This window comes from Vitis riparia, chromosome 9, assembly GCF_004353265.1.
Source record: "Vitis riparia cultivar Riparia Gloire de Montpellier isolate 1030 chromosome 9, EGFV_Vit.rip_1.0, whole genome shotgun sequence".
In the NCBI taxonomy this organism is placed as follows: Eukaryota; Viridiplantae; Streptophyta; class Magnoliopsida; order Vitales; family Vitaceae; genus Vitis; species Vitis riparia.
In genome coordinates this window covers 1,327,068-1,351,041 of record NC_048439.1, presented here as the reverse complement: position 1 = coordinate 1,351,041, position 23,974 = coordinate 1,327,068, and the positions used below count along the sequence as shown (strand labels likewise).

At 37.5% G+C, this 23,974-nt stretch overlaps 1 protein-coding gene across 1 annotated transcript in view; it reads left to right on the top strand.

Moving 5' to 3' along the window:
• The window catches only part of LOC117922337 (midasin), a 63,512-nt gene that overhangs the window by 37,783 nt on the left and 1,755 nt on the right, over positions 1-23,974 (top strand). The window contains exons 39-72 of the mRNA XM_034840450.1: positions 765-900; positions 981-1,066; positions 1,153-1,238; positions 1,678-1,819; positions 1,908-1,997; positions 2,267-2,390; positions 2,554-2,708; positions 4,472-4,585; positions 5,620-5,772; positions 5,890-6,069; positions 6,147-6,326; positions 6,498-6,599; positions 6,711-6,935; positions 7,350-7,463; positions 8,479-8,560; positions 8,645-8,775; positions 8,859-9,023; positions 9,516-9,591; positions 9,678-9,790; positions 10,624-10,703; positions 10,817-10,930; positions 16,602-16,670; positions 16,753-16,909; positions 18,695-18,861; positions 18,989-19,101; positions 19,184-19,416; positions 19,592-19,846; positions 20,039-20,260; positions 20,366-20,524; positions 20,610-20,834; positions 21,028-21,318; positions 21,415-21,561; positions 21,915-22,121; positions 22,234-23,967. Coding sequence (XP_034696341.1) covers positions 765-900; positions 981-1,066; positions 1,153-1,238; positions 1,678-1,819; positions 1,908-1,997; positions 2,267-2,390; positions 2,554-2,708; positions 4,472-4,585; positions 5,620-5,772; positions 5,890-6,069; positions 6,147-6,326; positions 6,498-6,599; positions 6,711-6,935; positions 7,350-7,463; positions 8,479-8,560; positions 8,645-8,775; positions 8,859-9,023; positions 9,516-9,591; positions 9,678-9,790; positions 10,624-10,703; positions 10,817-10,930; positions 16,602-16,670; positions 16,753-16,909; positions 18,695-18,861; positions 18,989-19,101; positions 19,184-19,416; positions 19,592-19,846; positions 20,039-20,260; positions 20,366-20,524; positions 20,610-20,834; positions 21,028-21,318; positions 21,415-21,561; positions 21,915-22,121; positions 22,234-23,967 — 6,627 coding nt within the window. The remainder of the gene's footprint in view (positions 1-764; positions 901-980; positions 1,067-1,152; positions 1,239-1,677; positions 1,820-1,907; positions 1,998-2,266; positions 2,391-2,553; positions 2,709-4,471; positions 4,586-5,619; positions 5,773-5,889; positions 6,070-6,146; positions 6,327-6,497; positions 6,600-6,710; positions 6,936-7,349; positions 7,464-8,478; positions 8,561-8,644; positions 8,776-8,858; positions 9,024-9,515; positions 9,592-9,677; positions 9,791-10,623; positions 10,704-10,816; positions 10,931-16,601; positions 16,671-16,752; positions 16,910-18,694; positions 18,862-18,988; positions 19,102-19,183; positions 19,417-19,591; positions 19,847-20,038; positions 20,261-20,365; positions 20,525-20,609; positions 20,835-21,027; positions 21,319-21,414; positions 21,562-21,914; positions 22,122-22,233; positions 23,968-23,974) is intronic.

The following is a 23,974-nucleotide window of genomic DNA, read 5'->3' as shown; positions in this document are numbered from 1 at the left end:
GATTTTGAAAATATGATAATTGAAATTAATTCATTAAAATTTTATTTTTTGTATGGAGATGGTGAATGATTTTATTAATAAAGTATATATATAACAAGGAGAAATCTGAAAGAAATATCGGGAAATATCAGAGGATTATTGGTGATGTTGGTTTATTTTCAGTTGGCCAAGATTTCCAACCCTTTTTTGTGCTGGGGTTGACCTCTACACAAAATTTCCTGAAATTTTTATCCCTGATGTTGACTAGGTAGGCATATTTTCTCCAGTTTACAGGAAATCTTCTCTTTTTATGGGTAACATTTTTCTTCTACATTGAGTTGAACTTAGAACTTTTCCTATCCCATTCCTACCTCTTGCCACATGAGTCAAGCCTCAGGGACAAAATCCAGGGAAGGCACTTAGATGAAGTCTTTAACTGTTCATTCCCGCTTATGTACATTGCCAGGGAAAGCTCCACGTAGATATCTAGTTATGACATATGGGGTTTGGGATTCTTAACCCTGCTCAATTTCTGAAGGCCTCTATATTTTCTGGACTACAATATAATTTTTCCTCTAAAACATCCAGTGGGGTTCTGTTTTTTTTTTTTTTTTTTTAATTTAAAAACCCATCTCAAATGGACCATGCTATTAGTTTAATCCTTGTATTATCCTTTTTTGAATTTGATCTATTCATATGTTACATGTGGGTATAGGAGTTCAGATGATTCCTTTCTAAGTTTTTGTCTATGCAGTTTCATATTGCTTTGTTTATGTTCTGAACAGGCTTTGTCCAGTGCATCTGACCTTCTGGAATATGCAATGAATTTTTCATTGAACTTCTCATCCAGACCTCCCACAATCTTTTTACCACATCAAAAATTTTTATGGACACTAGATGCTTGGGAGTCAGTAAATGCAGGTCAGTATGCTTCTTGTATTGATTCATCAACCCATATCATTTTTTATTAGCTGATGATATATGCTCTCTCTGTGTTGCAGTCAGTGCAAAAATTGTTAGTTTTGTCCTTGAGATGTGGTTTAGGTGGCATTCATCTTTGTGGATTAATCATCCAGCTAGTGTCAAGGTAAATAATGTGGTTTACTGGAGTAATATTTTGTTTTGTCAATAGAAGAGGCCCTTACTTTATTGCCTGTTTTACTGGTCATACAGAACTTTTCAAAGATTGATGCTTATGATATTCCACTGCCTGCTATGCTTGTTCAGCCTGTGAAGACGGCGACTATTTTTCAGATTTTGTAAGATAACTATTTCTGATATGGATAGGATTAGTTCTTCCTTCATGTTCTAATCTTTGTTTCTATGTTTTGCTTCATTTTGGTGTACTACACACTGCCCTGGTAATGTCTTTTCAGTATGGAAAATTTTTTATAGTATCATTAAATCATTCAATATAACTTATGTCCAATGTGAAAGTGGAAGAAATTTTAGACTGGATGATCTTGGTGCTTGGACACCTGTATTGAAAAGGAAAGGTCTGTTTCATTGATTGAGATGCTTTTCCCAGACAATGTTGTATGTGGTGCTTGCATGTTTCCATTTTAAATTAAAATATGATAATTGCTTATTTTGTGTTTTGTTTTGGGATTTATTATATATTAAGAAAATTGTGTTTTGTGATGCAAATTCATGTATTTCTTATGTATTTCTTGTATCTTCTTTTTGCTTCCAATTCAGGGAGAGTAGATTTGCAATCAAGGATTATCATCTGCACTGTTTGAAGCTTAGAGTTGCTTCACATAATCTTTGGAAAAGTTCTACACCGAGGACTGATTTACATGGCTTTCTTTTGTCTGCTGCTCGTGCACTCTTCCAACAGGTATCTAACTTTCCTTGCATTGGAGATACTTTACTAGTGCTAGGAGTAATTATCTGGTTTTGTTTTTAATATAGTTTTCTGCTTCCAGATTATATATACACATCAAAAAACCTTTGATGCTGATAATTATGCCACAATGAAGTTCATTTTTTCATCATTCCAGAAGACTAATGCTTCGGTACGCTTTTCTTTTGAAGTATCCTGCTATTAAGGAAAATAAAAAAAGTTAATTAGTATTGTCCTAAGATAATATCTGCTACCTTAGGGGTGTTGTCTTGCTGAATTAGTTTCTCTATCTGAGATTTGAAAAGACTGTGATATGTGCATACAGTTATATGATACAAAGTTACCTTATTTAACATTATCAATTCATTTTAAAGAATTTTGTCATGCTTCACCAAAAAAAGGAATATTTATCATTTTGACTGTCTGTTTCATTGGTCACAGCAAGAGAATATCAAGGTTCTCAGCTCACTTATTGCATCATCAAACCACCACAGATTGACTGCCTCGATTCCTTCATTCATTGAACCAGTGCTCAGAGAACTGTATCTTCAATCTTCATCTACTGGTGATTACATTGTCTACTGATTATTTTAGGCCAGAAGTTTTGAGGATTCAAGACAAGATACAATTTATTTTGATGCATGCTTGTGTTTGTTGACTTCGGGCTGAATCTTGATTTTATTATATATGCTGACTTTATTTATTTATTTTTTATCTTTTCATTCTAGACTTCCTCTATAATCTTGGTTGTGCATGGTCACGAATTGGAGGGCTACGTTTTTGCCTGTTGCTTAGCAGCAGTGACCTGGATCCTGCTATGAAGTACTCTATCAAGTATTCACTGTTAGAAGAAAAGATTTCTTCTCTTGAACTTGAAACTAAGGTATATTTATTGTGATATATATAATTTGATCCCCTTTTTTGTGTTAAATTTCTGTTGTACAAGTTCATAGATCTGCTTCTGCAATAAAATTCGTATTTGCTTCTGCCTATTATCTACATTTCATTGCACAATAATTTATTCTGGCAAGACATCTTTTGAAGACAATCTTCCCTCCTTATTCAATTTAGCCGGTCATAAGGACACTTACATAGGGGACTGTTGGGAGTTTGAGATGGGCCTAAAGGGGGTTGGATATCTGGTTTTATGAAAGGTCTTTTTGATTGGGAGTTTGAGGGGGTGGAGTCATTTTGAAGTTATTACATTCAGAGACAACTTGGAACCAATGTGAAAGTCAAGTCAATATGGAAGGCTTCTAGAAGGGAGTGTTTTATTTGAAATTCTACTACAAGCTTCCAGTTGCAGGTGAAGTGATTTCTTTTCCTGCCAAAAAAAACTGGAGAATTATATCCCTTCCAAGGCAGAATTCTTTGTTTGAAAAGTGACATGGGAAAAAGATTCTATGGATCAGGTGTGGAGTGTGGTTGGGCCATGGTTACCGGATATTTTCTATGCAAACACATGTTCCTCCAGTCACATTATGATCCTTTATGGGTAAGCTGCTAGCTTTTGGAGTCCCTTTTTTTTTGTTTTTCATTTTTTTGGGGTTCCCTGGGTTTTTTCTGTTCGATCGAAGACTTGTTGCTTGGATGGCATGGTGGCTTCTTGGATAACAGACCCAAAGAAGTTCCAAAGTAGCTTTACTTTGTTAATGTTGGGTAATCTTGAAAGAAATAAACAGAAGATTTGAGGGGGAAGATTAATCAGAGTCAGAGAAGAAAAGTATCTCATGCTGGTGGTTGGAGGGGAGTTAATGGATCTTCTTTGCTAGGTAGCTTGGGCATGACTTGGTCCAGTTCCTTTTTCCCCCCCTTTTTTTCCTTGGTTTGTGATGGTTCCATTGTATATATGCACCATGTACTGGGATGTACATCCTCTTTTTCTTAGGAGATTTATTAAATTGTTTTGCCTATCCAAAAAAAAAAAAAAAAGTTCTGCCATGTTAATAAATATGGATGAGAAGAATCTAGAGTGCAAACATGATTTTGAAAATTGAAATTTGAGAAGTCTGTTAACATGGTCCTGACAGTTGATCATACCTGAGGTTGGTTGCATATAAAGTCTATTCATTTATAATTTGGATGTATGCTATATAAAGTCTATAGATTTTTGCAGTTTCTTCTTCATTGGCAATTTTTCTGTTGATGCTAGGAGGAGTTTCTTGATTTCATGAATATTTGGTTAGTGCTTTCCTACATATTCCAAGTGACATGAATTGGTTGGACTTTAGTAGCTTATGCATATATTTTCTTCACTAAATTATCTTCCTTTGTATAGTTGTTCATTCCTTTGTCTGAGCACCAGATGGTCCCTTGCAAATTAGAAAATCAAAATTTTATTTTTTAATAAAATTATTTTTAGACAATTAAAAAAGTTTACTAAACCATGCTCCAACTGAAATGCTTGCAATACAATCTGGATTGATTTTTAGCATGTTGTGGGTATTGGGGAGTGTTGTCATCTTTCTATCTTGGATACAAGTGTGCATAGGCATGTTCTAGCACAAAATCTTGTCGGGCATGGGCTGGCTTTTTCTGTGTGATGCATGTTTGTTAAGTTCAACATGAAGACATACATTTGGTATGATAGTTTGCATTTCCTAAGATGATAAATGAAGTTAGGTTTTGCTACATTACTTCTTGTAGGTGCGGCAAGAATGTGACCATTTAGTCGGTTGGTTTTCAACACGAGAAGCTGATAAACAAAGAGCAAAGGCATTGGAAAACCTTAAAGTTGAGCGTGAAAGACTGCAGAAAAAGGTTGGGATAATTTTTTTCCAGTTCTAATTTATGGTAATGTAATTATATGGTTAGAATGATTTGGGCACCTAGATGATGGCAGTTATCGCTTTAAGTTATTGACTAGTTCTTCATCTTTTAACAGAAAAACTATTCTCACTTTTCACTGACTTGATCTTCTATAATTGCTGTCCTTGTTATTTGTAATTTAAATCTGTTCTGAAGCTTCTAAACCGTGCAAAATCAATAAGAGTTGTCTATAATCATGGTATTAAATATTTGTTGATATGTTGATATCTCCAATGTATAGGGCTGTTGATATAGGTTTGTAATTCCTCGCTGTAAGTTCTTGAATGAGAAATATAACATGCAATTGAATACTCAAACTGTTAACCCTTCAACTAAAAAATACATTTGTTGAAGAATATACTATTTTTGTTCATTCTTGTGATTTTTTAAATGTCATTGTTATCATAAACTGTTAAGAGAGAGAAAAGAAAACCTTAATTCTCATTCATATGATTGACAACTTACAATTGAGAAGTATATATATATATATATACAAGCCTAGGAGAACTAACTACCATACATGTAACCTATATTAAAAAAGGAAAGACTGTACACTATATATACATTATATTCAACATAAACAAAAGCAGAATTTTAAATGGTGCAAACTTTTGTGCTTATTTCTTCTAAGAAGTACATATGTTTGTTTTGATTCTTTACTTGCTAAATAATCCACACAGTTAGCTAAGTGAGGTGCTCACAGTTAGTCCTTTGTAGGGCAGTTCATGCCACCTTAGTTGTAATCTCTTAATCTATCTTCCATTTGATTTTTGGCTTGTCTACTGTTTATGTTGGTTTCTGTAATCTCCTCAAAGGGTAGCCCATCCTTGTATTTTGAATTTTATATTAATGATTTGTTTTTTCTGATCAGGGAAAAAAAGTCCCAACTCTAATTTCCTTCCTATTCACAGTTTTAGAGTTGGTAACACTATAGTGTGGCTGTCTTTTATATTTTTCTGGTTAAAAGGGTTTGTTCTTGCTCCCAGATGGTGTTCCGCTCGGATCCTGGGAAATTTAAGGATTTGAAACATGAGTTTGGCGAGTTTCTTAATCGTGTTACTTACCTGGTTGATGACCTAATGAAGAATATTGAAGTCATGGACTTACAAGTGATGATTGGTGAAGTATGCAACTGGCAGGTATGGTATATATTACTGATGATTGCATTTTGGATATTTGGCCTCTTTTATGCTTTTTTCCTGAGTTATGTGTATATGTACACGCATATCTGATCTATTATCTCTCTGATTTCTCAGGAAACAGCAACCTGTTTTGTTAATCGATTATCAGATGAATATGCAGCATATACTGATATAATTCAGCCAGTACAAGTTGCAGTGTATGAAATGAAATTGGGCCTTTCACTTGTTCTATCTAGTTCCCTGCAGAAAGGATTTCAAAATAGAGTAATGCAGGACAATATGGACGGGATTCTGGTAGGTTATGGTAGCATGGATATCTCTTCTCTTTCTTCTTCTTCTCAATTGCTGACTTGAAGGGGACTGTATGGCAGGCAACAATTTATTCTTTCATCAGATTCCCAAGAGACAATGCAGGTGAATCCATTGCTGTTGAGGTCAAATTTGAGTTTCCTTCGTATGGTGTGGGTTCTCCTTCAAATGTTTGGTCACTGGATATGAATGTGTTAGAAAAGTTGGTTACGATTACAAGAGGCCTGAATGCTGATAGAACGGTTTGTAATTTTTCAGTTCTTGGAATGCCCATGGTCAATGGTTATGTTGCCTTGGCATGGACTAAAATTTTCCTTCAAATTTCTTATTATGGGTGACTCTTTCTTATTGCATAGTTTTAGATGGTGTTTTTTATTCTCTTGAAGCTTAATTCATTTTCCCACTGATAGCAGGTTTCTGTCTTGCAACTAAAAGCTGCTGTTCGTCAGAATATTCTTGTCCGTGTTGCACATTTTGTAGCTAATGCACATCTGTTTGATAATGCATCCTTCATGGTGAGAAGTTCCCCTAATTTCAAAGAACTTGAGTTGTTTGAAATTCAACTTATTAGGAGAATTTAAAAACTGCAAAATTGTTATCTAATGTTAATATATCTTCTGAATCAGCTGTCAAATAAGATATTTGATGAAATCGCATGCTTTTGGATGAATATGAAAGTTCAAGTAAAAGGCAAAGAAGACTATGATGCTCAACAATACAAGTTCAAGCCTCGTGCCTTTAAGATGGAAAACATCATTGAAATTGATATCTCAACTCTTGGCAATACGTTTGCAAATGAAAGTTTTTCAGAATGGCAGGAATTACTTTCTGAGGATGAATTTACCGAGAAGGTGACCTTTTCCATGCAGTTATATGTATATTTGTTAGTCTGATCTTAATAGCTTAAACATTTAGGAAAGTTGATAACTTAACATGGTAGAGCTATGGCTAAGTATAGGTGTTTAGTTTGAATCTCTTCTACTATTTATTCCCTCATTTGTTTATCTATAATCCATAACTGATACTGATCTACCTTCATGTGCGGATATGGGGTCGCACTTAATGATGTTAGCCTGATACACACTGTAGGCCAATATTCTAACAGTTTAGGCTCTTTAGGAAATTTGGTAGTTTAACAACATTCAAATTGTATTTCCATGTTTGTATGCTTTCTTTGCAAAATTTTATTTTATTTTATTTTTTTTCTGGTTGGTTCTTTTTCCCTTTTTATATTCCTTTTCCTAACAATTTCTTTGTCCATTCAGAAGGATGCTAATGAGGAACTGGAGGAAGAATGGAGCCTCATGCAGGAATCCATTCTGAGCAACATGGTCCATATCCACAATCGATTATTTGGATCAGTCAATCTTGTTTTAAACGTGAGTTCTTGGATCTTTCCTGGATGTATATTCATGCCCTATACCGACACAAAACATAAGATGTTTTTGAAGGCCTTTTGAATTGCTTTCCTCCGTATATGCTCTTCTAATGATAGAGAACATGTCTGTGTCACCTCATTTCTGTGTACTACCATTTTTACATGTTGCAGATGTTCTGATCTCATGGATGTCTGAAAGGTATTTTTATGGTGATTTGCTTAGAAACACATGAAAAGAGGCCTTTAATATTGTTTACTGTCCTTGGCTCTATGTACCCTTGCTTTTCCATTTGACCAAGAAAAAATTTCAATATGCGTTCTTTGTCTTTTGGGCTTAATGTCATGTCTGACCATAGTAAGGCACAACCACTCCTTAGTTATAGCACCTCACTTGCAAAGACTTGTGCCTTGTTGGAGAGGCGCACCTTATCTACTTATCCTTTTTAATCACTTTTATTATTATTATTATTATTTTATTATTATTTTTTAAAATTTTTGGTTGAATGCCTCTTTTAAATGTTTGGAATCTTAAATTTTTAGTTGATTGGATTGGATTGGATTTTCAATCATATTTTATAAAATTGATATTCATCCTAAGCCACATGTCACTTTGCTCAAGTGTGCACCTTGTCTTGCACCTTAGGCACATGTTGCAGCTTTTTAAAACTATGGATGTTTCAGTTACGCTGCCTCCCTAGTTTCTATTGAGGAATGCATTTTACATTTTTTGGAAATATTTTTGAACTTTGTTTTGAGTTTTTGCTCCAATGAACAACCATTGCACATAATTGTATCTTTATTTCCCCCTGTTTAGTATTCTTTTACACATAATGCTATTCTAATAAAAATACTTTCATCTTTATGAAGCTCATTTTTTGGGGGTAAGTTGGATATTTCCTGGAACAAGACCTGGAGAGATGTCCTGTCCCTCTTTCTGTATTAGTTAGTTATATGTCTGTTTCTTTCACATTAGCTGTACCAGAGCTTGCCACTGATATATTAGTGTTTGGATTCAGTCTGGAGTTATTCAGGTATCTGATGCAGACAGATTGCATTCCTTCATTGACTCCTATGCATTGGGAGTAGGGATGATTAAAGGTGATTTCTGCTTTGAACTTATTTTTTCAGCATGTTAATTTTTGCTTACAGAAACTAACCTCTTGCTTTATCTTTTCTTTCCAGGTTTAGAGGGTCTGTTGTCCTCCAGTTTGGATGTTAAACTGGTGCCAGAGCATTTACTTCGACTTTGTCTAGAGCATGAGCCAAAGCTTGTTTCATATCATAAAGTAGCCCATACATATAATTTTTATAAGGTTTGCAAATTCTGATACCTTCTAGTTCAAATGTCATATTTCCTATATTGTCAGATCATCACTTTCTCCGTCTTATTGCCTAGGATTCAAATGCTTCTATGATGGCTAAAATGGTGAAGCTACTAACTGCTCTTCAAAAGCGGTTATTGTCACTTTTGAATGAGTGGGAAGATCATCCCGGTCTCCAGAAAATCTTGGGTGTTATAGAAATGTTACTGGCTATTCCTTCAAGCACCCCTCTTGCTAAGGTGGTAACCTTTGCTAGTTGCTCCTTCTTTTTTGTCTTTTTTCTTTAATTTTTCTTTCAGTGATATAGACTGAAGAGCCTAATGGAAAAGGGACTGATCATCATTGAATGCTTTAACTGTTTTGTTAGTGGAAAATGGACTCATCATGGTTGAATGCTTGACTAATCTGTTTCATGATGCAAAAAAATGACAAAGAATAAAATCTGAGTTGATGAACTCTAATAATATAGCTCTTATAATAGACCCCAAAATTATGTTTTCTATATTGCACTCATTTTCCCATAGAAACAAGAGTAAAAAAAGTTTGAGCTGGTAATCATTGGTGCATTAGCGTTAGATCCTTCTGTCCAGCCTGCATGTTTGAAAACACTGTTTATAAAATCTTAAGGAACAGACTCATCTTCTGTGGGAGTCTGTCCTCATCTGTATGCATCATTGTTTTTATTTATGTCTATTGTCACTGCTCCTTAAAATGTGTTTTCTTTCCTGAAGGCTCTTTCAGGGTTGCAATTCCTGCTTAACAGAATCCGAATATTACAAGAAAATGGCTCAAAATTCTCTCTCTCTGGTCAGTACATTTACCTTTATCAAGTTCCTTTTGCTTCTTGAAGCAGTTGTGCCAATTAATTAATTAATTAATTTTTTGGGTTCTAGATCAACTGGAACCTATTATTCTTTTGGCATCCTTATGGAAAAAAATCGAGTTTGATTCTTGGCCTGCCTTGCTCGATGAAGTTCAGGATCAGTATGAGATTAATGGTGGGAAGGTAAATAATAGCTTTTCGTGGTTATGAAGGGAAAACTTACTTTCCTTTCAATGCAATTTTATATTCATTAGATATAAATCTAAGCAAATCAGCAAGAAGAATGTAAGAAAATTTGATTGCATAGAACTGGTAGAATAACATGAATAAGGCAAGAGAAGCCCATCAATGAACTAAGAAAGGAAGACTGAAATGTCCAGAACTTGTGAAAGCTGATGTGAGCTTTTTATTATTGTTCAATCGTAATTTGAGTGACCAAAGTAGTGTTTCAAATGCTGTAATGGAATAACTCCTCACAAGCTGCATGAAAAAATGGCAGTACCATCTGTATTTGTAGTACATAATATATTAAAACTGTGATTTTATGACTCTCTTCGGTTCTTCAATCTACTCGAAAGTATAGATATGCTTACAAGGCCCAATAGCATGCATATCCAAAATTCTAATATTATGGATTATAAACTCCTGAATATGCCTTAATTTTTTGGATGTTATGCTAAGAGTGTGACATACATTATGACCCCAAATCCTACAAGCTTAAGCTTTTAGAGAATTGGTTATTTAACATGATATGAGAACTTTGTTTGACGGTAGGTCATGTGTTTGAACCTCACCGCATGTTTATTTCCTCCAGATGTAAGCCCAAAGGAGGCTACACATAGGGTGCATGATATATACATTACAGCCTCAAATCCTAAAAGCTTCAACATGTTTAAAGTAGTCATGCTGCTGCTATCTTCTCTTTGTTTCTTTTCTTGGAGTTTTAATTAATGGATTTGTGTTATATTTGTATGATAGATTATTTTTTCTTTTTTGGGTCCTATTTTGTGTTGCAGTTGTGGTTTCCTTTATACTCGGTTCTTCAACATAGGCAGTCTGATGATATCGCTACATATAATCAATCAACAATCCAGAGGCATGTGCTAACCTATGATCTAGCCTCATATTTATTGCAACTTGTTTCATCAGAAGTTTCTTTTATGAATTTGTTGCATTTGGAGCCATCATCTAACACAACACAACCTGCAGTTTGGAGGAGTTCATTCAAACATCCAGCATTGGTGAATTCAGAAAACGTCTTGAACTTCTTTTTGCTTTCCATGGTCAGATTAGCACTGGTATATCTTTGGGAATTTATTCGAGGTAAGATGTGATAAATATGATTGACTGTGTTTGAAGCTTCCATTAGGGAATCTTTTTGTAATTTTTGCCTCTATAGATTTTCCTAGAAGGAAGTTGATATATCATCTGGAAATAAAGCTGCTTTACACGTGTTCTTGGTCTATATCATTCTTATGGTATTATGAAAGGGTAACTTATTATGTGGGCACCATCGTTGTCTTGCTAGCCCTCCCCTTCAACTTTAGCATTGCACCTTATCACGTTTGAGACCTTAAATCTGTCAGGATTTTTGCGCTTGCAGGGGTTCTTTGGGTTCCTCCTAGACTTTGTGGTTCATTATTGATTGCAGTCCAGGGTTTTGAAGGGTCTTGCAGGAGGAGCATTCTTTGGAGAGTGGCCACACTTTCTCTTCTTTGGGTGCTTTGGCTGGAAAGAAATGCTAGAAATTTGAGGATAAATACAACTGAGTTGTTATGGGATCTGCTTACTCTCTCCTCCCTTTGGGTGTCACTTTAGAATTTTCAGTCTAGGAATTGCGATCATGTGGGAGCAGAGGGCGATCGTTGAATGAACGAATGAATGAATGAATCCCATCGTTGATGTTAATCTAATTAGAATGTTTGTTACTTTGTACATAAATTGAAAGTCTGACTCTAACTTCTTTGGTTTGACAGCCACTTAGTGGAAAGTGATTTGACCACGGTTATCTCATAGGTTTCTCCAAAAAGGAAGAGGTCCTTGGAAGTTGGACAATTGGTTACACAATTTATTTTTATTTTTTTCCTTTTATTAGGCAGTTTCTTAAAGTGGATCCCTTGCCTGGCAAACCAATAGTGCATAGGCTGGCTAAGCAAGATGCTTCTTTATCACTGGTGTTTGTTAGGGAGTTTTTGCCTTACTAAGCTTTGTGCCTAGGTTCTGCATGATGTTTCTGGTTTTCACCCATCCTTGGTTGCTCAGTAAAGGCCCAATATGATGTTGGACTTGAGGATTGGCAAAGGAAGGGTGAAAAGGTGGTGGGCATAAGGCCCGTTTGTTTAAAAAGCTCTTTAGTGGGTCGTGAGGAGGGCTGGAAGATGAGGGTTGGGCTTAGTAAAAGTGGTTTGGGGATCAATGGCCCTTTTAAAGCTTCAGTTCTTCTTGTTGCTGACTGTGAAGCTAGGGCTTAGGAGGAGTCCCAAAGAGAAGTCAATGGTGGTTGAAGGTCAGTCTCTGATATCTTAGAGGGGAACCCGATGCTCGCACTAGTTCCTTTGCTTACCCAGATTAAGTCGACTTTGTCGGAGGTCACTAGGGCAGAGATTACAAACAAGGCGCTGTTGGAAAAGGTCTCTAGGTATGACTTTTTTTTTCATGGTTGTGTGGAGACTCCATTTCTCTCTTCTACTCCTTTTGTTTTTGGCCGGGCCTTAGTGGTGAGGGGGTCATCTGGCTAGGGTGGGTTGGTGGCGACAGAAGAAGAGAGTTCCCCGGATCCTTTGTCCATTGTCTTGGCTGACGGTGGTGAGTGAGAGATGGCAGAAGGAGGGAAAAAGGCTATGGAGGAAGGGGGAGGAAGGGACGTAGCAGAAAAGGCTGTGGATGCAAGGCTTACTAAAAAAGTAGGGGATTTTGGAGACCAGTGGAATGAGAGCAGCTTGGTGAAGTTCAACAAATATTTGGGTTTTTCCTTAGAAGGGTTTGAAGGGGAATTTTTAAGTTTGCTTTAGATGATTAAAAAAAAAAAAGGAACGGGTTAAGAGGAAGGGTGTTGGTTTGACCACTAAGTTCAACTGAGAACTGAAGAAGTTAGAATGGTCATCAATTACAAAGAAGGGTACAGAGAGAGTGGGGAGGTCAAAGGAAGAGGTGATAGAGAGTTGAGTTGTAAATGAAGTTAAAGTTCTTGTCTTGGAACGTCAGAAGAGTGAATGACAGTAATAAGAGGAAGGTTATTAAAGTTTTAATAAGGGCTTAGAAGGCAGACCTTGTTTGTCTTCGGGAGACTAAGATTCAGGAGATGTCCTTTGGAGTGGGGCGCAATTAATGTGAGGGGAACAACCAGAGGGATGGTGGTTTTTTGGGATAATAGAGTGGGGGTATTTCTGTGGGTTTTTACGAGGGTTTATGTTCCCATTTTGAAGAAATGTAGAGAACTTTTTTAGGAGGAGTTGGGGGCTATCCGTGGGCTGTGGGATGACCCTTGGTGCATTGAAAAGGACTTTAATGTGTCAAGGTTCCCTAGTGAGCATAGCAAAAGAGGGAGGTTAGCGGTTGCAATGAGAAGATTTTCGAAGGTGATTAATGATTTGTGGCTCTGAGGGACCTTCCATTGTAGGGGGGCCTGTTTACTTGGAATGGTGGACTTAATGGGCAAACCATGTCAAGATTGGATCATTTCTTGGTGTCTGAGGATTGGGAAAGTCGGTTCAGTGGGGTGGTGCAAAGCACTCTTTCTAGACTAGTGTCTGATCACTATCCGATCCTATTAGATGGGGGAGGGGTGAGGAGAGGTCCTTTACCTTTTTCGTTTTGAGAATACGTGGTTGAAGGAGGAGAGGTTTAAGGACCTATTAAAAGACTGGTGGCAAGGGCTCAATTTCAGGGGTTCTAGCAGTTTCATTTTGGCAGCAAAGTTGAAGGCTCTTAAGGGTATTTGAAAACTTGGAATAAGGAGGTGTTTGGGAAGGTGGAAGTTAACAAGAGTTTGGCTTTACAATAGGTCAATTTCTGGAATACTCAAGAGAGATCTAGAGCCTTATCGGTGGAGGAAGTGGAGGCAAGAAAGGAGGCCAAGGAGGAATGTAAGAAATGGGTTCTCATGGAGGAAATATCCTGGAGACAAAAATCTAAAGAGGTGTGGTGGCTGAAGGAAGGTGACAGGAATACAAGTTTTTTCCAAATGATGGCGAATTGTCATAAAATGAGTAATTTGACCAAGATTAAAATTAATGGTTCTTGGATAGATGAGAAGAGGGAGATTCAAGGGGGTGTTGTTAGTGCTTTTCAACAGCTGTTGTTGGATCCTGGTGAATGGAGTCCAAGTTTGGATGGGTTGGTTTTTGACAATTTAGTAGGAGAAGAGGTAGCTAGGCTAGAAGAGGCTTTATCTGTTAACGAGGTTGTCTCTGCTCTTTTTTATCTAAGCAGGGACAAAGCTCTGAGGTCAGATGGTTATTCCTTAGTTTTCTGGCAGTCCAATTGGGATTTGGTGAAGGAGGTGGTGATGAGTTTTTTCCGAGAATTTCAGGAGCATGAGAGGTTTGTTAGAAGTCTAAACTCTACCTTCTTGGTGCTGGTCCCAAAAAAGGGAGATGTTGAGGACCTGAGAGATTTCAGACCTATCAGTTTGATGGGAGGGTTATACAAGTTGTTAGCTAATAGGTTGAAGAAAGTGGTAGGTTAGGTGGTATCCTCGTCTCAAAATGTTTTTGGTGAGGGAAGACAAATTTTGGAAGCAGTGCTAATAGCTAATGAGGTTGTAGATTCTTTATTGAAAAACAATGAATGCGGGGTGATGTGTAAACTTGATATAGAGAAGGCATACGACCATTTAAAATGAGATTTCTTACTCCAGGTGTTGAAGAAAATGGGGTTTGGAGACAAATGGGTAGAGTGGGTTAAGTGGTGTATTTCTATAGCATCTTTCTCGATGTTGGTTAATGACACACCAATAGGTTTCTTTAACAGCTCCAAGGGGATGAGACAAGGGGACCCCTTTTCTCCTTATCTTTTTGTAATAGGTATGGGGGCCTTGAGTTGTTTGATCAATAGAGCAGTTAGTGGGGGCCTGTTGACAGGCTGTAGGGTTAAAGGGAAGGATGGTGAGGGAGTTCAACTCACCCATCTGTTGTATGTTGATGACACACTGATTTTCTATGATGCTTTCGAGGACCAACTAACTCACCTAAGTTGGGTGTTAATATGGTTTGAAGTCATATCAAGTTTAAGAATTAATATGGACAAAAGTGAGATCCTACCAATGGGGAGGGTGGAGAATCTGGAGGAGCTAGCCCTTGAGCTTGGGTGTAAGGTGAGGATGCTCTCTTCCTTATATTTAGGGCTTCCTTTGGGTGCACCTCACAAATCAGTGACGGTGTGGGATGGGGTGGAGGAGAGGTTATTGAGGAGATTAGCTTTGTGGAAGAGGTAATATATATCTAAAGGAGGGAGATTCACTCTCATTCGAAGCACTTTGTCTAACATGCCTATTTACTACATGTCAATTTTGCATGCCTAGATCGGTTAGATTGAGACTTGAGCAAATCCAAAGAGATTTCCTTTGGGGTGGTGGGGCTTTGGAGAGGAAGACTCATCTTGTTAAGTAGGCAGTTGTTTGCTCGAATAAAAGTAAGAGGGGATTGGGTGTAAAATGTCTCTCTACTCCTAATAGAACCTTTTGGGAAAATGAAGTTGGCGCTTTATGGTAGAAAATGAAGCTCTTTGGAATCAAGTTATTAGTAGCAAGTATGGAGTGGAAGAAGGGGTTGGTATACCCACGAAGGTGAGGGATTTGGTGTGGGGTTGTGGAAGGAGATTAGAAAGGAAGGTTCTCGGTTGAGCAACTACATTGTGTTTTCCTTAGGTAATGGAAGAAGAATCAGATTTTGATTGGACCCTTGGTGTGGAGATGAGGCTTTGTGCAGCTCTTTCCCCTCTTTGTTTGCTTTGGCGGTTTCAAAAGAGGAGTGGGTGGTGGAGGTTTGGGACCCTTCGGTTGAGGAGGGGAGTTGGAGTCCTCGTTTTTCTAAGGCTTTCAATGATTGGGAGGTAGTCTTGGTGGAGTGGTTGCTCATGACAATCCAAGGAAAGAGAGTTAGTGCAGAAGTGGAGGATAGGGTGATTTGGAAAGAAAAAAAAAAAAGTGGGTTTTTCACAGTTAAGTCTCTTTACAGTGCTGAAGAGCCGGGAAGTATAGTCCGGTTTCCAAGAAAAATAATTTGGAGTTCTTATGTTCCACCTAGAGTGGATTTTTTTGCTTGAAAAGCCTCGTGGGGGAAAGTTTTAACTTTGGATCAACTCAAAAGGAGAGGTTGGACCCTTGGTAATAAATGTTTCTTTTGTCTAGCCAAAGAGGAGTATACTAATCATATCTTAATCCAATGCACGAAGACTAATCGGCGTGGCGCTACTGGATGCTTTTGATTAATAGACGAGTTTTGTGGGATTATTTATTCGCTCTCTTTGGGGTGACTTGTGTTCCCCTTTGCTTGGTAAGGGATACTCTCCTTGGTTGGTTTGGGTCTTTTCTAGGCAAGAAGCGCAAAAAAGCTTGGAAGCTGTCTCCTTTATACATTTTTTAGGCGGTGTGGAAAGAAAGAAATAGGATAGCATTCAACAATAAAGAGTTTTCAGTACATAGGTTGAAGTATACTTTTGTGTGAAGTTTATGGTCTTGGACAAAGTTGTATATAGATGCTGACCCTTTAACATTAATCGACTTTTTTGATTGGTTGGGCTGTAGGTGAGGTTTTTTGTTTTCCCTCATGTTTTGCTCTTTTTAGCCTTTTGGTGCCTGCTGTATACTTCATGTATGCCTTGGGTTGCCCTCCGGGCTTCCTTTTTCTAATCAATATATTCTCTTTTGCGTTTACCCATTAAAAAAAAAAAAGAGGTAAAATAATTGTGACTTTTTATTTAATAATTATTTTATTGTGTTGAATCATTTTCTATTTTTGGATTCAAAAGTTCTGATTCCTATAGTTTTGTGCAGTCCTTTCCAGATGGAAAACTTAAAGATTTTATACAATGTGTTTGGCTATTATGTGCAATTCTTGCCGATGTGAGTTTCCTCCCCTGTTTATTTTATGATTTGAAATTCTCAAGTCATTCATATGATTGCTTATCATGTTTCACCTTTTCAGAGCTCTGGAGCATGTACAAGCTAATAGAAAAAACATTGAGACAGAACTGAAAGAACTTTTAAAGCTATGCCGATGGGAGCATTCTGAGAGTTACTTGTCCATGGAAAATTCGAAAAAGACTCGGCAGAAGCTTAGGAAGCTTATTCAAAAATACACTGTGAGTGACATACTTTATTTCCTCTTCAGTTCTTTTGTTTTTGTTTGTCTTTGGATAGGAAACATTTTGTTAGAAGGGAAAAGGTTAACAAAAAGAAGAAACAAAACAAGAGTGCATTTTTCCTTCATGTTCAAGTAGCTTCCTTGGTTATGATATTTATAATCCTTACATTTTAAAGGAATTTTTGAACTTGCTAGTTATCGATGTTTTCAATGGTGATTATGCCATACTCATGTTGTAATGTGGCTTACATATTTTGTCACAAAGTTTGTCCTTGATGAGTGCAAAAATTGAGTGGCAAGTTTCCATCTTTCATTCCATGTATCACTGAAGGACTATTCCTGCTGTATATTTACAAGTGTACAGATCATATTCTGATGGTTCATATCCAAATCTTTGTTTCCAAGGACTCACATTTTCTAGAGTTTGTGTTCACAAAGAACCAATTGATACTAATATTATAGTCCCCTGCTGCCTGATGTTCGCATTTTGTTTAACATCAAACATTACGTTTATCTTACTGTGTTCTTCGTACAATGAGATAAGAAACAAAAATTTGTTGGATAGGGAGGAAAAAAAAAATCCATCTGTTTACCAGATTCTGATGTTTGCAAAACTCAATACTTTTTCTGTTTATTTGACAATATTATTTTGAAATATTGACAAATTGCAAATTTATGTTTTGGTGGAACTTATTGAGGGGAATTAAGTATTGCCTTAGAATGGTTACTATTCTGCTCTATTGACTTATGTTAACGTTTAAGTTGTGTGGGATTATTTTTCTTCCTCTTTACTTTTAGATTTATGTAACCTTGTTCATTTATGATTGATCAATTTTATAAATTTTGTTATAATTTTTAGAATTGATCTTAGGATTAATTTACCACCATGCCAAGTTTTACATTCTCAATGCCTCTCTTTCCCAACAACTAAGGGTCTGTCACTGTTTGGATTTCATTGAGTCAATGCTTCTGGCTGATTTCCTTCCTCACAAAAGATTCTGCATATCAATCTATATCTGGATATGTCCATTCAATGACTACATATGGTTATAGCTGATTAGAGAATCCTTTACGATACTGTGTTAACTGTTAAAGAAATTTGTTTCCACCTTCTTGTTAAAGTTTCTTCTGCTTAGCACTTAAAAAACAGTAGTTCGAGAAAGCTCTTTCATTTCTATGTTGCATTGTATCTTCTTGTATGCTAGCACAAATCATACTCCTCTTTTCACTCTTCAATGAATCCATTTGGGAGTAAGACCAGTAAGTGAGCACCCTTATATTGATCCACAAGCTCTTTATTCCATATTTCTGGTTTGTGCACACCATCTCAAATTTAAGTGGCCCAGAAATTTTTGGCTTTGAATACCTTACCATTCAATCACAAGCATCAGCCTAATTTGAAGGGGCAAGATTAGTCTATTTTAGAGAAACTGAACTACAAGTCCCCTAGCCAAATGCAAAGTTTTGAAGCTGAAATTTTTGTGATGGGACTTGTTTGCAGTCCTCATTAAATTGACCAGTTGCTTATGCCAAAGAATGCAAATTATTCATGGCAGAGCAGTTAGTAAATATACAAATTCACCATCTTTTTACCCTTCCCTTATCTGTCAACTTAACAAAAAGGGTTCTTACCCTTCTCTGCTTGTGTGTGAGACTACTTTTGTGTTGCTCACCACCATAATTTGCATGCTGCTGCACCAGAACTGTGTTAATCACAACCTTAATTCTTTGTCAGCTTCATTCCTTGTTGATAGTTGCAATATGGTTGATTTTGTTCTTACAGGATCTACTGCAACAACCTGTAATGCTTATTCTTAACCTGGATGCCACACAAAGGGGGATAAAATCTAAATCTATACAGGAGCTGAAGGGCCTTGGTGATTTTCCTGACAAGCATGGAGAGGAGTTAAATGCAGCTACTGATCTGACAGAGTTCAGTGATAAAAATAGGTTAAAATATTTGTCTACTTTCAGCATGCTGTATTCCCAAAAGAAAATGGAAAAATAAACACCCCCCACCCCCCCACAAAAAAAAAAAGACTGCTTTTGGAATTTGACACAATTTCTCTTGGTACAGATCTGCATGGTATCCAGATTGGAGGAAGAAAGTAGCTTTTGCCTTGAAAACATTGCAACTGGGAAAGACACCTGAATTTAACATCCCATTTTTGTGTTTTGAGGATGCTCAAGGTTTTCCTTCTTTCCTCAGTTGGTCTTTTGTGCTTTAAATTTATCAAATTTCAAAAACCATGAGGATTTAAAATTTGTGTAGATGTTGAGAATACCACCCAGCAGGACTTAGCTTCACCATCACCATGTCTTGTGTACCTGGAACACTGGAGGGAAGTAAGGTCTACACTTGAACATGTATGCAGAACTGTGACAGAGTGTGCTGATCTCTGGAAGGATGTAAGCAAGAATCTAGGGAAGAGGAGGGCATTGTCTGAACTTCTAAAGCTGTTAGAAAGTTGTGGTCTCTCTCGGCACAAATCCATATTTTTCGAGGTACTAAAGAATGAATGCTACTTTTTGTGGTTTTCGAAGTTTACTTGGATTCTAGAAAGAACCTTTCCATTTTCCTTCAACGCCTTTTTTGAACGTCTAAGGTGTTACTGTGTGTGTCCATCTTGTGTTATACAAGTTCTAGGGGGATTTTATTCTGATAATTGTCTTCTTGTAGGATCAACTCAAATCCAACCAGTCAAGTTGGTTGCTACAGCCATCATATGATGTGCAGCATTTGTTACCAATGCAGGGCAGGCTGCCTTATCAAAATGTTGATCTAGCTGCTTGCAGCCAGTTACAGAGTTTGATCCATGAAGTTTCTGATGTTGAATGGAGTGCGGCAAACCGATATTACTTCAAGAGCATAGCCTCAGTGCAGCTTCTGCGACAGATTTGCCTGAATTTTCACAAGGATTTTACGCTTGAACAGGTTGATGCCTTGAATTATATATTAGTTGATACTACAATCTGTTTGATAGTTTTGCATGCCATCAACAAAATTCTGACTTGGTTGGTCAGTCACCATACTGGTTTACTTTCCAGCTAATGAGAGCTACAGCCATTTGCTCTCTATTGACAAGGATGGTTAACAAGCTTATCTTCATTTGAAAATTTTATGTAGGTTAATAGATCAGTCTCCTTTCTCGACCATCTCATAATAATACAGCAGGAGCAACGGAATGCAGTTTATCATTTCTCCGAGCATGTGAAAGACCTGAGAAAAAGTGTAGCATCTTTAGAAAAATTGTACTCAAGTTCTACTGCTTGTGATAATGGAACTGATAGCAAGTGCTCTGTTGCCCCAAACCAGCATGCCATACTTAAATACATGTGGCAACAAAAGGTAAGCTTCCACGTTTTGGATCCTGCTTGACATATGTAGAATGTTTTCTGATTCTCTAGAGCTTGATATGGTGATGGTTTTAATTTCTCTTCACATATTTTGCAGCAACTGTTCGATGGTTTGTGTTCCATGTTACATGAAGAATCTTTGTTGCTAAGAACGGTCGAGAGTACCCATTTGAGCACTTGTCAACATGTCAAAGGTTCAGCAAACAGGGTTCTTGTTTTCATTGAGAAATTTGTTCCACTGTTTCAGAAATCTAAGGTGCACATTTGTTCATCCATTGCGTTCTCCCATATCCCAACTGTAGCCCTTCCTCCTCAACTGTTTTATTCAAACTCTGTAACAGGAATCTTTGGATGATTATCTTCTCGGCCGTAATAGGGCCCTAACCACAGTAGCAACTTCCTTTTATCCTCCTGTTATTACAAAACAAATGGAGCAGTTGGTATTTCAAAACTTCCAGGTCATAAGGGAGTTTGAGGAGTGCTTGTGTGCTTTCCAGAGGCAAGAAGTGGATCAAAGATCAGTGCAAGAGGTTTTGCTTAATCGTTTTGAAGATATAATGAAGAAGGTATCCATAGTATCCCATGCATCTTTGTTGCTCCTTTCTATTGGTTTTTACGTATTTGCCAGCAAATGACAGTGGATCTTTGAGAAGATAGGATCCCTCTTAATCTAGCAAAAGCTTTCCTCAACATGTTAGCTTTCCATTGAGGCAGGTGTTTGGAGGAGAACTTGAACTAAAATTGTTTGTACTTTTGCAGGGGAAAGCAATGGCAGAACAGTTCAATAATGCTCTGGAGGGGAGGAGTGAGCTGAGTCCTTGTGATGAAAATCATTCTGAACTTGAAGCAGGGTTTTCTGGAGCCTTTGAAAGAACATTGAAACATATTATGGATGCATTTCAAAAACTAGGCCCATTGAATAATACTTGTGCTCTTTCAGAATGGTCATCTGACAATATTACCTCGTGGAAAGTTTTATTTGAATCATATGTGATGAATCTGCAGTTGGACAGTATTTGTGATGAACTTCATAAAACAATCTTTTATGCAGTAAGTTTTGTCATCTTAATCTTGTCATAAAAGCAGTTTGTACAGATTTTTCTTATCCGTTTTGTTTTACCGTCTCTTGTAATGTGCTTTACTCAGGGAAAACTGCTGAACCATTCTGGGAATAAAATTCCTAGTTTATGCTTCCAAGTTGAAACATATTTTAAGCATCTATATCAGTTGTTGGACTTAGTATCGGGCTTCAGTGATGGTCTTCTCCATGATTTCTTAGATGTGCATAAAAAGGTAATCAGTCATCTTAACATCTATAGTTTGTTATGATCCTTTCTTTATCTTTTTCATTACATGGTGTATCTTTCTTTTAACAAGGTCTTTTAAAATAAAACCAAAATGACTGAGTTTGTCCATGTACAGTCAGTAAGTGTTTGTTTATGGATAAGGATGCTTAATATTGGGGATAAAACACCATATCGTTTTGTATATTCTTAAATATTCCTTTCCTAATAAAAGTATTTCCTTCTCTTTTTGGGGGACAAAAGCTTAAATAGTTTGGAGCCTTAGATTGTGGATTATTTATGACAGTAGTTGATTCCAAATCCTGAATGTCATTATGACTAGATCTATTTACTTGCATGCAGGTATCAATGATGACTCATGTGCTTGCAAATGTTTTTGCTTCTTTATATTCTGAAGGCTTTGGCACTCCTACAGAAGACCAAATAGATGACAATAGCCATGATACATCTAAAGATGCAAAAGGAACAGGTATGGGGGAGGGTGTGGGATTAAAGGATGTCAGCGATCAGATAACTGATGAAGACCAGCTTCTTGGAGCTTCTGAAAAGGTTATAATTTAGAGCATGTTCACACTGTTTCATACACTGTACAGCTCCTCTTTTTCCAACTAATTACTGAAAGCTCTATCATCTCATCTTTTTCTCCTCTATTCTTCTACAGCCAAGTGAAGAACAAGATGTGTCAGATGAAGTCCCTAGTAAAAATGATAAAGGGATTGAGATGGATCAGGATTTTGCTGCTGATACATTCAGTGTTAGTGAAGAATCTGGAGATGATGACAATGAGGACAGTGGGGATGAGCAACTGGATTCTGCAATGGGCGAAACTGGAGCTGACAGTGAGATTGTTGATGAGAAACTCTGGAATAAGGATGCAGATGAAAATGCCAATAACACAAAGGAGAAATATGAATCTGGGCCTTCAGTCACGGACAAGGATGCAAGCTCTAGGGAGCTTAGAGCAAAGGAAGATGATGCTGCCGCTGCTGCTGATGAACCTGGACAGCTTAATCAGGATGAATCTAACGAACAAAACGATGAGATTGGAAGCCAAGATGATCTTGGCAATACAGAGAACATGGATGACATGAACATGGACAAAGAGGAAGCATTTGCGGATCCTTCAGGATTAAAGCTTGATGAGACAAATCCAATGAAAGAAGATTTGGACATGGATGAACAAGAGGGTGCAGATCCCATGGAAGAGGCACATCCTGAAGAGCATGACGAGTTTACTGAGAATGGTGATGGTAAGGAAGAAGATTCCAATGCAGCAGATGAAAATCTTGAAGAGGCAGAATCTGGACAAGTGGATGGAAATTCTGAGAGCGATGATCTGGGGAAGGGTAATGAAGAGAAAGCTGACATGGATTTAGAAGCACCAAGGAAAGATGTCTTGGGACCAGGAAATTCTGACTTCATTAGTGATCATGTGCCCAATGCAGAATCTGCAACACAACCAAAGGATGACATGCAGGCTGCAGATTCAAGAAACATGGCACCAGAAACAAAATGGTCTAATAGCAGTGATATTCACAATAACCTTGCACCTATAAGTGGCTTACCTTCCAATGATACTTCTGAGATGGAGATGATGGTGGCTGACTCATCTATGGATGGGAAACTCACCAATGATCAACCCAAAACTCAATTGCCTCAGCAAGATTCTTCATCCATTCAGAAAACCCAAGCAAACCCTTACCGTAATGTTGGGGATGCACTTGAGGAGTGGAAAGAAAGAGCCAGAGTGTCTTCTGATCTGCAGGAAGATAACACAGAGGCTCCGGATAATGTGGAGGATGAGAATGCAGATGAATATGGATATGTTTCTGAGTTTGAGAAAGGAACTGCCCAGGCATTGGGACCTGCAACATTTGACCAGATTGACAAGAATATCACTCAAAATGAGCCCGATGTTGACGGGGTTATGGCACAAAAAGAACACCTCACTAAGGAGAATGAGAAACAAAATTCTGAAACAGACCCTATTAAGAGTTCTGCCCTGAATCTCAAGAAAAGGATAGAGGAGCAGATGCAGATTTCAGATTCAGAGGTTTCACCAAAGGAAACATCCCCAGAAGTTCACGGTCAGGATGATAGTGATCCTGGAAGTGTGTCAGAAAGTTTGGTCTCCATCAAGAGATCTTACTTGAATGAGGACATATATCAACTCAGTAAACTTTCTGTGAGTGATGAGCTAGGAAAAGCCAAGAATCTTGAGGAAGCATCCAGTGATATGAAAGACAATGCAGCTGCTCTCTGGAGAAGATATGAGCTGCTCACAACAAGGTTGTCTCAGGAGTTGGCCGAACAGTTGCGTCTCGTTATGGAACCTACTCTAGCTAGCAAGCTCCAAGGAGACTATAAGACTGGGAAAAGGATTAACATGAAGAAGGTAAACA